General features: G+C 42.4%; 1 protein-coding gene across 16 annotated transcripts in view; it reads left to right on the top strand.

Annotated features, from left to right (window-relative positions):
* ARHGAP22 (Rho GTPase activating protein 22) overlaps nt 1–13880 on the top strand; it is a 151633-nt gene that overhangs the window by 90222 nt on the left and 47531 nt on the right. For 9 of the 16 annotated variants that reach the window (XR_014695053.1, XM_084526116.1, XM_084526120.1 and 6 more), the window contains one exon: nt 12969–13145. Coding sequence is in view for 15 of the 16 variants with exons in the window: in XM_084526116.1 (XP_084382242.1) it covers nt 12969–13145 (177 nt within the window). In the remaining variant the exon portion in view is untranslated. Of the gene's footprint in view, nt 1–2302; nt 2363–11548; nt 11728–12350; nt 12409–12801; nt 12824–12968; nt 13146–13880 lie in introns of those variants that run through there. The other 7 variants (XM_084526119.1, XM_084526118.1, XM_084526112.1 and 4 more) reach the window with 5 other exon arrangements.

Raw genomic sequence — 13880 nt, 5'->3', positions numbered from 1 at the left:
CAAAATCCCTTTCACTTGTATGTCCTTGTTATAAGATTGTTCGCAGCTACTGTGATACTTACTGTTCCTTCTGTCTTCCAGTCTAAGCTGGGTTGGATATTTTTAATGGGACAGATAAGTAACACAACTAGTTAGGAGGAAACTGAATCGTAACATAAGGTGTGTGGTATGAATGGCTATCTTTACTGTCCATCTCCTTCTGAGAACGAGACTTCCCTTGTATTTAGTCTTTAACATGGACAGGTCTAGAACACCTGCAAATACAGGAGCATTTAAGTCTTAATGGTGTTTCACTATATGTATTTGCATATATGCACACTCTTCCGAATCACTTTTTATAATGCTTTCATGCCTACATGCCCAGGTCACCTAAGATATATTAAACAGGGGAGAAGAATTATTAAATTTCATCGCTGGAAGGCTGTGTCTGTTTGGCAATCACTTGTAGATTGGCTTCAGAGGTTATAGTTGAAGGTCTCTTAAAAAGACACAACTGGAGGGAACAGACTGGCAAGGCAATACTTTACTAGTATCTGTGGGTTCTTGCTTGCATACTGTGGAGCATTTAAATAAAAATAATGGTTAAAAGCAACTGTCTGTCTTTAAAAACTGGTTGCAGTCACAAGACATGCAAGCTTAAAGCTGTTATTTTTTCCCTCATTATTTTAAGTTTTTACGCCCTTTTAGGGACTTCAGATTCACCTGCTTGCTCTCAGTAACAAATGGGGAAGGGAGGAGGAAGAAGCAGTTGCCACACTCCCCTGATTCCCTCTGTTATCTGACTGGGGCTCAGACAAAATATAAAGCCATCAGTAATTTTTTTTTTCCAGCCTTGCAGACTATTAAACCAAATGGTTCTTCTGTGTCCAGACTTTTTCTTCCCTGGCTCCCTGCGTACCACAGCTTCACTGCAGATACATAATTCATTATATAGAAAGCCACTGTTTTAATCTAATATTAAAGAGGCAGCAGCTCAGCAGGTGTCCCCAAGGTAAGGAAGGCAGCATGCTGCTGGCAGCAGCTGCTAGCTTCAGGCTTATCAAGATTTCTTTGTTTTGATACAGAAACTGGAAGGCTTTTTAATATACCACGTCACTGGCTGAACAGATCCCTGTCTTCTGGCTGTTATCCTGCCTTTGACAGCAAAGGCAAAAATTCTTGTAGCATGATGACTGCATATGGTTCAGTGCTCTCAGGAAAGGAGCAGGGTGAAGAGAAGGAGGCTTATGAGGCAGATACACCCTATTGCCTGCTTGTATTCTTCTTAGTGCGCCAGCTGGGCTAAGTGCATCTGTGGGGCAGGCCCACTGATGTCAACATTGTCAAAATGGACTTTCTGCTACTGTAAGCATAAAAATATCCAAATACATTGCCTATAGAGAGCATGCCAAGCAATGACGCTGATATTCCACCAGCCTCATCCAAGTGCTAGATGTCTGTGGCCTAAATCTGTGTAATGAGATCTAACTTTTATAGTTATTGTCACTGGCAAAAGCAGCCAAACTGGCAACCCTAGCGTCTGAGTAGTGCAATATGCAATGAGAAAGGCTTTACAGTTCCTTGAGGTAACAACTTTGTTTTCATCTGTGTCTGGATGTTATACAATAGACAAAAAATATTCTGGTGGGGTTTCCCCAGAATGTGTGGGTCCTAAACTAGCATGTGTAACAGCACAGGGTAAATCTCCCCATCCTTTTACCTGGTCTATGAAAAATTCAGCTTGTGGCTTGTATGGCTTCCGGGTTCTCTATGGAGACTTTTCTTAAAGTAACATTTCTTGAAGTGGGGCTTATTCCCGTGACTTTTAATGTTTCCTTGACATGTGTCTCCTTTTTGTGTTCCTTTGTGGAAATTCTTCTAGTTCACCTTGTTAATAAACAGAGCTGCTTCCATTGTGACTACGATGTCGCTTTGGTCAGCAGCCTTTGCTTGAAGCATGACAAAGACCTGCTTGTCTGTTGGCACTCCTGCTGTCAGTGTTTTGGCTGATAAGTGGCACATATTGCTACAAATTAGGGAAGAGTATAAGATAGTTTGGAGGACCTTCTGGCAGTGAGTTGTAGCCCTTAGGTGTCAGCACACTTTGCTAAGACGTATGTGCTGGCATAGTGGAGAAGTTTTTCACACATAAGGATTTCCATTCAGCCACCTAACCATTCCAGAGAAAACTTCCCAGCACAGAGCACTCAGACAAATGTGGCATGCAGGTATGGGAAGACCATCAGAAGTTCAAGGATTTCTGCATGAAGAAGGTCACTTTCCTGGAGATTGCCCCAGCCCACAAGTACAGAACTACAGCTGGGGAAGGTCATATAAGCCCAGAAGCAGGTTGCTGTTGTCTGGAGGAGCTGGACAATAACAGGTCAGTGGCTGAGGGCTTTGGTATCCATGAGTTTTCTGCACTGTGGGAATGGAAGCTTGCAAGGCAATGCTTGAGGCAATTCTGCCATGTGGGTTGAGAAACATGAATAGTTCCAAAATATAAATGTGCCTTTACAAACTGCTGTCCTCAGCTGTGCCAAGGCACATCTGAGCTTTATTGTGCCTCTACAATAGGTGAGCAAAGGTATGTGAGCTGGCAGAAGAGGCAATACCTGTGCACATGCCTTTGGCCTAACCTGTGGAAGACTTGGAAGCATTGAGATGGGATGCAGTGGGAGGGTATGTCTGTAATATCCCAGTGTGCTGTAATGACAGTGAATGCTGCAGACAGGGCTTCCATGGAGAAACCCACTGAGTCTCAAAGAAAATGATCTGTGCAATGCTCTCTTGAATTTCATTGGGAACAAATCCACCAGCTGAAGACATTTCTTTGGATGAGTTGTTGTTTACATACCAGGCTCTTTTCATTTCTTGTTGAAACATCTAAATCAGCGTGTTTTTTGAAAAGTGAGGTTACATCTGCTAATGATTAACAACTTCAAAGGAACTTTTATGGACTTTTTGATAATGCTGTTAACTGGGATGAATTTGTCCATTGCCACTGGGTAGAGAGAAGCAGAATTGATTTTTCTAAAGCATTGTTCTGCTGGCAGTTCACTGACAACTGTCTGAAAGCACAAAGATTTGAGGCCCCTGCTTTGTGCATCAGCATAACCTCAATTCCATTAGCCATCCACCGCTGTGTTCTGAGTGGCTGCAGTGCTTAGCCCAAGTGACAAGAACAAATTGTCCTTTTTGCCAAACACCAGTATTGCCACAGTAAAGAGTACTGTGTAACAGTCACGTTTAGAAGATTCATTGGGTAACCAACACTTAGCAAGATACAGAGGGAGACTGCTATAAAACTGCTATTCTGTGCAAACGACAGCAAGACTTGGACCAGGATATCCCAGAGCATTTAAATTCTGACTTAGATCAGTACTGGTATCATCTACGTTGTCTCATCATTAATTTGGGTAAGGTTTTTTTTCCCAAAATTTGTCAACATTTTACAAAAGGCTTACAGTATATATTCTTTTGCATTTCAATTCCTTTTCTGCATTAATGCAACAAATAGCTTCATTTTTGTGAAAACAAAGTCTGTAAGTGTTGTGTCCTTAATGATAGGCCGTGTATTTGCTGCAGCCAAAACTGTGCTTGTAAAGCTTCAGTCACTTCACTGAAGAAAATAACGTTTGTAATTGGTTGGCTTGGATTTCTGAAGAACTCTGTATTCAGTCTGCAAAGAATCTGAGCCTTTGCAGGCTTAGCTAAGAGCGCTGCTGTCTGCAGCCAAAGCCGTACCAGCTGATGGTTTCACCTCAGTTCTCCTTTGTTCAAAGTCCATAGCTTTGACTAAGATGGCAGCAATATCATCTTTGAAGACTCCCTCGCTGTATTTGTAACTTTCATAGTGGAGTTAGTTGTAGAAGAAAGAAAAATTAGGCTTATGAGGTGCAAGGGGGAAGAGGAAATAGTTGTAATGAGACTTACTTAGAAGGCATGGGAACAACTTCACTCCTATCAGTGAGCATACCTGGAAAATGTGAACGCAACAGTCCTGAAAGAAATTGGGTATTAGCAGCAGATGGGTATTGCATTTCTAGAATGAAAATGTCAAAGAAAAATAGATCAGATTTTGCTATTCTGATGTTGTGGTAACTCACTGCTCATCAGGATTTAAAATTTCCCTTGACTCTTGTCTTCGGTGTTAAAGATTTGAAGAAATTTATGAGAGCTAGAAAATTGCTTGTGGTTGCATGGTAATGCATAAAAATTATCCAGTCATTTCCATTCAGATATTTCAAAGCATGAAGGATCATCATCTTTGGTCAGGAAGGAATTTCCTCACTTATAATAGTGTGTAAACATAACCACAGTTGGAATATATAATTTGATACATTCCTCAGAAGTGTCTAGCACTTGTTGCTTTGGAGAACCATGTTGAACCATGCGACCTGCTTTGTACAGATGTGCAACTATTTTCTGAGTCTTCTGTGTATGCATTTGTGATATATATACGTATATATTTATTATATATATAAAATATATATATAGTACCTTCAAATTCATAGCTGTCTTATTTCAGATAGTCCTCCTGCAATGTGCCTTACAGGGGCTGGCACATGCCTTCTGCCATTGGGCTGCCCTGAATGGAGCATCTCCATCTGAGTGTGTGGTTTCTGCTGGCCTCAGAAGAATTCGTTTCCCTTCAGTTCAGGCCAGAGACCACTGAAATGATCAAGAGGTTACCATAGCCTGGGCAGTTGCACAGTTCATCACTTTTAAGGGTTGAGCTTGTTGTAGCTTTCTGGATTTGGAATATATTGAGGAAAGGCTGCAAGGATCAGTTTTCTGGAGTGGGAGAAAGAAGGGTAAAGGAAAGCAGATATCTCTTAGTACAAGGCAGTCCACATAACATACTGGGGAAAAAAAAAAAAAGCTTTGGAACCTGGTCTTTCTCCTCCGTGTCATCCCCAATTGCCATCACTACCACAGACTTAATTTTGCAGTAGGACTGGGGTGCTTTTTTTTTTCCAGCAAGGAATTGCTTTTTTTTTTTTTTTTTTTTTTTTTTTTTCCCCCTAGGACATCTGTACAGAGGGATAGAAGTTGTCTTTCTATCATTCTAAGAAAGACACTTCAGGAGATGAACAGTTCTTTAAGAGCTGGTGATGTCAGACAGATTTTGAAGGAAGGGTTTGTGCGAGTGGAAGGAGCTGAACCCCAAATGTGCCTGGGCTCCCAACACCACCTTTTGCAGTAGAAACTTTCATTTTCCAGTGAGAGGCTGGTGCCAAGGTGCCTGATACCTGTTGCTTGGCAGGCAAACAATGTTAGTATCAGCATAGAACATGCTGTACCCTAAATTTGTCTGCTTTTCAGCAGGTATTGTTTTAAGACAGTGACCATGCCACTGCGCGCTGAGAAGTCCAGCTAACAAGCTGTTACTTCTGCTGTGATCCAGGTTTGGAAGTGAACATGTTCTGTCTGCACAGCAATTTCCTATTGGGAAATATTATTTGAGTCAAGTCACAAGGGTTTAATTGATTTGAGCATACTGTCACTTATTTGACAGTCTAACCCCTGAAGCATCCTTGGAGATAATTAGAGTGCAGGTGCTCTAGCATTCCCACTCAGGATGAAACACACAAGTCGCAGCAGAGGCAAAGTGGTGTCATGCTGCTCCAAGCAATTGGTGGTTTAGTAGTTGCTCCTCGTGTTAATTATTGTTGATCTATTCCTATTTGGAAAGGTTCTTCTGATTTCCTAAATGAGCTGTGACTATGTTGGAGACATTTCATCATTTGCTGCTAGCTAGCAAAAGCTGATACAAACGAATCTCAAAGCAATAACAACACCTCGTGTTTTTAGGGATACTGAACAGAGGTGGGGGCATTTCACAGGCTCCTGAAACCTCTCTGGCTAGGGAGCCAGCATGATCATGATTAATGGCAATTCCTCTTATGGAGCAAAGTAATTGTGAGCAGGAGCTGGAGGGAATGGTGCCTGAGCTGTGTTGATGCAAGGGAGATGCTACATCTTTGAGAAAATTAATGTACCTAGAGCGGTTCCATATTATGCCTGGGCTCACCTCAACCCTAAATATTGGGCTGCTGCAGTAGAGGTGGCCTTCCCATAGCTGTGAATTCATCTCTAAGCTAGGACTGGACATTGCAGCCACCTTGAGCAGCACATCCCAGGTGGCATAGTGGTCTCCTCATGAAATTTCAGATTCTTGAAAACAAGGGGGCATGACAGCATTAGGGTATGATTGCAATACATGTATTTTTAATACTAGATGTTAACTTTAAAATGGCTGAGCCTTTCTTTCTTTTTTTTTTTCTTTTTCTTTTTTTTTTTTTAACTGAGACCTCACAGTTCAGCCTAAGGCAGATAAAGCACATCAAAAAAAATCAACTTAAATAGACTTAAACATTACAAAGCACTGAGCAAGAGAAAGCTTTATAAGCAGGGGTTTAAGGTGGCATTTGTGTACACTGCTACTTGCTCATCCTATAAAAGCACCTAAAGTTGTCTTTCTCACTTCCTTTTATCTTGCATCTTTCTTCTGTTTGCCAGGACACTTTGCATGTGTGACATTGACATCAGTAACAGCATAGGGTATACCTGGAGTATGGGTTTGTTTGCTTTCAAGGTTTTGGTTTATTTGAAGTGATCGGTAGCATTAACCAGTTCCTCAGTTCAATAGATAAGTCTAGGGTAATACAGATGACATATCAAGAAAGGAATCTCCAGGCAGAAGTTGAAATTAAAACAAAACAAAAGTCAAACTCACCTGATACATTTTTTTATGTCTAAAAGGTCAAAGATTAAACCAAATCTTCATTTATTACTGTACTTTTATTAATCATACATCTGATCCTGACAACTGAAACAGAACCCTAGCCTTAGATTTTAAAGAGTTTTCTGTAGTCTGTGTGTCAGTACAGAAGAGCTGAAGTGCTTCCGTTCATGTTAAGTCTTGTCAGAATTTTTGCATAAGAAACCACGATTCTGAGGTCTAATCTCCTTGCTGGTGCCTCTTTAAAGCAATTTAATGGTATCTGAAATGCACAGAAGTACTCATCTGAAACCACAGAAGGGATCTGTTCTCCCCCTAGCACCAGGGCCCTTGAATTAGTTTATAGATGGCACTGACGTTAGGCAGTTTATCTGCCTTTGTGTTATTCTCTGGGACAAGGTCTAAGATCTGAGATCTAAAAATCATTTAGTGACTCATGAAAATCTTCTGCTAGAACTTTTGAAAATTTGATCATCTTTTACTTGTAATTATCATTAAACCTGTGGGGACTTAAAAGCATTTAAGGAAATTAGGCATTTGACTGAAAAGTCAACGAGAGTTTAGAGCACTCTTGTTAGTTCCGCTCCAAGAAACTTTAAACCATGTCAATTTATGAGCTGGCCTTACACTGCACAATAACAGCAATTTAAGATTTCGTTTTCCTTGTTACCAAAACCAAGTGAAAGCTGAATATTAAAATCCCCTCAGACTGATTCCAAAATGTGGAAATAAAACGTGTCACCTGCAAAGGTGCATGTTGCTTTAGGAAAAAATGAACTAAAACAGAATAAATGGGTTTTGATCCAAAGCTTGTTTCTTTTATTTGCATGCTGTGTAATACTAAATCCCCAGACTTTATTTTTATGAACTTTATAAGCTTTTTAAAAGGTGATCACAAGTTTGCTCTCAGCTTCCATGTTAACTTCCAACTCGGATATCCCATACGTGCATGGATATGTGCCTGTATCTATAGATACAAATACAAAAAAAAAACATGGCAAGCACATATCAGTATTTACTACACTGCTCCATTCCTCTGTCTTTCCCTTGTAGATTCTGTCAATTTTCCTGATCCAAGCACTCAAGCACTTAATGACCTCTTACTTATTTGCTAATATTTTTTGTTTCTTTTCATAATCCAAAGATCAAGACTATTTTTTTGTCATTGTGCAAAGATTCCCCCTAATACAGTTGCCCTTCACCTTGACAGAATTCATCCACCTCATTTTTCACCTTCTTTCATTATCGGGGTGATCTTAGAGCCCTGAATCTGATCCTCACCTTTAGGACAATCATGAAGAGTCAGTCAGGGAAGGTGAATCATTGCAATTGTTCTCAGCTGCTGGGTGCAGGTTTTGTCCATTTGTCAAGATCTTCGTTGCTGCCTGTCTGCAATCAAAGGCTTCAAGTCACTGCTTGCTTTAGTACTGAAGGCAAGCGTTCTTTGGGCCTTGACTTACCCATCCACCAGCACTTTCATAACTCACCCTTGGAGCTGCTGTTTGCCTCCCCACACACTGCAGCAGCATGTGCGTGGCCAGCTCAGTTTCACCCTCACTGGAAACACCACTGCTATCCACACCAAAGCATTGCAAGCACGTAAATATATACACATACACAAACATTTGTAGTTGTGTACATTTTTGGTGGAGTTGATATAATGACAATACCCAAGCACATCAATAAGCAGAACTATGTAAGAAATAGGAGAAAGGCAAACCAGATGTGGCAGGGGAGGGAGGGAAATGGTCTGAAGAAAAAAACAAGTTGCCAACTTCAGCAGAACCTGGCAGCAGCTTCATCTGAGGACATAAATGTTCCTCCTTTTACATGGAATGGGGCAGGAACATTTACTGGAAGTCCAGTCTTGCTTCTCCTGAGCTTCTGTTTCCATACAGAGAAAGGGGCTGTAAGGCTTGGCTCCACAGATGTTGCTTTTCTGAAGGTTAAGCTTATGTGAATAAAATTCATGGCAAAAAAAAATGCTTCCAAGGTTTCCTCATTGGAAACAGCTGTTATAAAGGGAGAGCTTCAGCTGGAGGGCTGTTCTGGGTTCTTTGAACAGGAACTCTGGGCAGGACAGGTACATGTGGCATAATGGCAGCCTTATGCTTTGTGCTTCCCCATGAATGCATACCAGACTAAGAACAGTCAAAAAAGCAAGAATTTTCAGTAAATAGGGCTTTGAAATATGGATTTCAATTCCCGCTGCTGCTGTGGTGCTCTGTCAGACCTTTGGCAAGTTACCTAGCTCCAACCTTTCTGTTTGATCTTCCATGTTCTGGGCCCTGGAGAGAGCTGACAGAATGACTTACTAAGGCCTAGGAGGTGGCACGCTACTCCAAGGTCAATGCTTGCAGCCGATGCCCTTAGCAGATGTCTCTGAAGCCACGTGAAATGCAGTTACATGAACCACCTGAGCACTTTGGGAGCGATTCTGTCAGCTTTGCTGGGAGAGAGAGCACTAGCGCTCTGCACCTAGCAGCCTTGAGCTATTCAGTTCCCTTGAGGCAAAAATACCTACCGGTATCTATAAAGCAACTTTGCAACAGTACCTTGAGTTAAGGCCCCTGCTTCTACTGCATGCATTGAGGTGCTGTGTTTGCAGACAGTTTTGGTTTTTCCTCTGGTCTGGAGCTGAAAGTGTCTCTGAGCAGAAGGGTCAGGATGTCTGTCCCTGGCAGTCCTGAGCTAAGAGAGCAGGCCTCTGAGGGCCAGTCTCATTTGTATGGGAGCGTGATTAAAGATGAGCGAGAAATTCTGTTCAAAGGAATGGAAAGCCCTTGTCTGTGTTTAAAATCATTAGCAGACTGTTCCTCCCTGTTGTGGTGCAGAGGAGCCAGCGCCCATTAGCTTTGTGCAGCAGCCCTTGTGTGCCTGGGGCTGGAGTCTCCCAGCTGCTCAGGGTGGGCTGCGGCTCCCCTTGGGGCAGGAGGGAGGTTTCAGTGCAGTATCTGCCTGCAAGCTTCATACTGCTTCTATGGGCAAAGCTAAAATTTTGTATACAAGCATTTCTAGGCAGAAAGGTTTAAAATTGTTTTCTGCATCCTAAAGGCCAATACGTTTGAATCTGTACAGTGTCTGGGTTGCCAACTCAAATCTGAAACCCAGAACAAGGTCCTCTTTTGTAGCTTGGCACAGAAAAGAAAGCAGCTGTGAGTTTCTGGTACAATTCTGGATTTATAAAGAAGGTGTAGTGGAAGGGAGATGTGTTTGTTTGTTTGTTTTAATAAGATCTAAATATTTGGATTTAGCTGTTTTTCATTCTTCTGACTTCTACGACTCAAAGTCTGTTGGGTGCTGCAACAGCATAGAGAGCTGCATCTGAACTCCACCCTTTGGGAACTTTAATTCTGATCATCGCTTTGGTGATGTAGTGAAAGGAGCCAGCAGCATGTGGAAAGGAACAAGATCAAAAAGTCATAAAAGAAAAATTGTTTATATTTGGGTCTGCTTGCTCTGCCACTGCTTATTCATATCATACTAACACATGAGGACTTCTCTAAGAAGTCCTTCTGAAGTGTATTCTGGTTTCTACGCTAGTGTCTCTGCGTGGAGTTGTATTTATCTGCTTGTACTCTTGTGACTAGTCACTACTGACTCTCCCACAGGCAGCTTGTAGGATCATGACCTTGGTCCTATTTAAAGTTTCAGTGGGAGAAAGCTAACCACAGAGGAGCTGTATGTATAGGTTTTGGCAGAGTCTCAAGCCTAGGTTCTACAGCATGTGCAGGAATCTTTTTCCCATCCTGTTTTTACTTTTTGCAGACTCCAATAGAAGTATAAATATTTTTCCCTAAATGCTTGCATGAAAAATGCCTAAGAAGGTTTACAAGGCAGCTGGCTAGTCCAAAGTAACATCTTAGGGGAAGGGGAGTTGTAGTCAGGTCCCTGTGGTATGGCAATTCAGGGGGAAGATGCTGAGACACCACTTCTGCAGAAGTTCAGTCGGATGGAGGCTTCATCTTTCTCTGCTTATGTTTCATACATCTCTCTTTGCCTGCTTTAGTTCAGCTGTTCTTGCTAAATTTACAGTCAGTAGTTCATTCTGAACTAGGACTCTGCTCTCTTCTTATACTTCATGGCTTGTGTGGGCAAGACTTCAGCTGGGTCCCTTTAAATTTAAGAACAGGATGCATGTTTTGCCTTGGCTAAGTTCATTTTTTTTTTCTGGCGGTGTTCAGCACATGCACTTACGGATGCTCTAGTGTCCTGAAATAGAGCTAAACAGCCCATTTTGCAAGACTAGAATATATCAGAATTAACTGGCAGCTAGAAATGCCTCAACTATAAGGTTTGTAGTTGCTGTGATGAGGGCAACCAAACTCATTGTTGGTAATGAATAAATAAGACTTTAATGCTAAGAAAGAAGCCAAGGGGATGGCTGGAGGTCAGCCAAAAGGATGCATGTCTGCCTGTCTGAGGTGAGAGCAGCTAGTGTAATACTGCTAGGAAGTGAAATAAAATGAAGAGGTGCCCCTTACAGAGGGAGTTGAGTCCTTCAGGGCTGGTGCTCAGCTGCATGGCTCATTTCACTGCAGCACTCGATCACTGACATTGGGTCACTTGGCCAGGCCTACTGGAAAGTGGGGTAAGAAGAGGTTCTTGGGAGCAGGAGTGAGGAAACAGCCTGGAGAAAGGCTTCCCAGGACTTCGGTCTCTATAGGTAGAGAAATGAGAGCTGGGATAAATGAGTGTTGGAGTGTTTGGGCTTAGTAATGCAAAGACGTGGTAACCTGGCAGGTCCTGGTCGAGGGCCAACCCAAACCCACAGTCCAGTTTGCCTGCTGCTCCCCAGTCTGCAGTGCTCAGCAGAGCTGGAGCGCAGCTCGTTGTTTAGTGCCTACCTCTTGCAGCTGTTCTGCTTCCTTATCTCAGGGAATGCAAATTCAAAAGGGGAGGCTGTCAGGGAGGATGCTGTGAGGAGAGAATCAGAATTTGGATATGCGTGGGGGAAAAGATCCTGGCCTTTGTTTTTTAAGCTGAATGCCTAGTGCCAGGTGGGCAGTCATCGCTGTTCTGTGCTGAAAGGCTGCCTCAGTTTCCTTTGTTCTGCAAATTGCCACAGAGCCCTTCGTGGCACATCTCACACCACACACAAAAAGCCCTTTTGCTTTGCAAATCAGCGCATGCTCCACGGGTGTTTCCAGGCCAGGAGACAATTAACAGCAAGAAAAACCACTTCCTTGGCTTGCAGGCAGCTTCCAGTTTGCTCCTTTCTCCAGATTAGCAAGGATTTAGAAGGCACATGTTCTGTGTTTAAGTCAGTTCTGCAGAAACCACCACGCGCCATTGTCCTGCCCTTATCTCTGATTTGCACGGACAGGCAATCCCGGCTGCTCTGGCTTGCAAGCATGGAAACAGCAACAGCACAACAGCTGAGGTGTTGTCTCTGCAGCAAAGCCAAAGGCAGCGTCCATGGAGATGGAAAAGCTTTAGGCCGCTGGTGATGCAGCTGCTGTGTTGGACAGGATCAGCTCCAACAGAGCTGTATGTATGGCCTCATGAGGTTGTGTCCAGCTCTGGGACATAAAATGAGGGGTGAGGGGAACATTTAAACTGACTGAAGTAAGTAAAGAGCTAAAAAGAAAATGGGAATAGAAAGGTGAAGGTGTTGTAAGCCTTAGAGTATCCTCAAATGACAGACGTAATAGAACAGCTTGAGTGCGCCTGGTGTTCCGGTCAGTACTGCCTGGGATGTTCACGGCAATGTTAGTGGCTCCTAAAGATCTTGTTTCAAGTGGGAGAGTCAGATTCATATTCTCAAGTCCTAACTCCTGTTCCAAAACACTGCTTCTGGGATGGATCCAAAATCAAGACTTTCTGTATCAAGACTATAAATTCCCAGGAACTTGAGGAAAGCAGATGATCTTGCGGCTTCTGCGTTTCAAACCCTAACTTGTCCTATGATTCCCTTGGTCCCTCTCAATGGCTCAGCACAGATATGTGAAATTAATTTTGAGCTCCTCCTGCAGGGTATAACAGCCTGTGATCTCCCTTTGCTTACTGCTGGGACAGCAGGCACAACATCTCCAAGTTCCCACACTGGAAATGCCTATTTTTTACTTCAGCTTTGAAGTCTTATCAGCATGCTTTGTGGGTGCTGCAGCATACGTGTAGGAATTGTGTGTAAAACTGCTCAATTAAATTAATCATTTTCACCCAGAATCTTGGTGGTTTTAAACATTACTTGTTCTCTTCTGAGCTAGATGCTAAAAGATATTTGTGTTTTGTTTTTCAGGTGGAGCAGGCGACCGGGAAAAGATGCCTGTCAATCATGAAGCTTTCCTGCTTATGGCTAATTCCCAGAATGAAATGGAAGATTGGGTGAAAGCCATCCGACGGGTTATATGGGCTCCATTTGGTGGAGGTATTGCAAATAGCTCACATGCACATAAATTAAAACATTTGCCTCAAGGTAAAACATATTCTTGTGATACTAGGATATGTGTAACACTGTAAAATCGCTGAGATACCTAGATAAGCTCTTGATTATGTGAAGTGTTTTACAGCATGGAGATTGGGTTGGTTTTTTTTTGCCCCCCCCCTTTTTTTTTTTTTTTTTTTTTGCCAAGGGATGGAAGGTAATGAAAGGGGAGGTCACATCCAAACTGTATAACTGACTCACAGTCAAAAGTGGGTGGTAATAACAAACATAACACGATTGCCAGTGCTAAGTTTCTTAAAGCTGATTTTTACTATGTATTCTGTGGATCTTTCTTATCCTTATGGCCGTAAAGGATTTTGTCCGGTTATCTCAACTTTCCACTTCAAGGGCAGATGCCCAAATTAAACCTCTACAATGCCAGAGGCAGCAAAACTTTTAAATTGGTTAATGTAGGGCCTGGCTGAGAAGGCAAAGCTTCCACTGGCTTCAGTGAAGATGTAACCTAAGGAAGAACAACATGGTCAGGCTGAGAGAACACCTGTAAGAGTACAGCTGTTCACAATCCTTGTATTTAAAATGAACAAAAAAAACAGATTCCCCATTTTGATACTGTACTATGATCTTCAAGATTTTGAGTCACATTCTTAAGTCAGAGGATTAGATAGGAGATGTTTTTGCAGTCTGACAGACCAAGGGTTCACAAATTTTTTTCTGTTGGGTTCACTGCTGGTAGCAGCAACTCCTGGCTTGGTACTGAATACTCCA

Source organism: Aythya ferina (assembly GCF_964211825.1).
Source record: "Aythya ferina genome assembly, chromosome: 7".
Taxonomy (NCBI): domain Eukaryota; kingdom Metazoa; phylum Chordata; class Aves; order Anseriformes; family Anatidae; genus Aythya; species Aythya ferina.
This window is presented reverse-complemented; position numbering and strand designations above follow the sequence as displayed.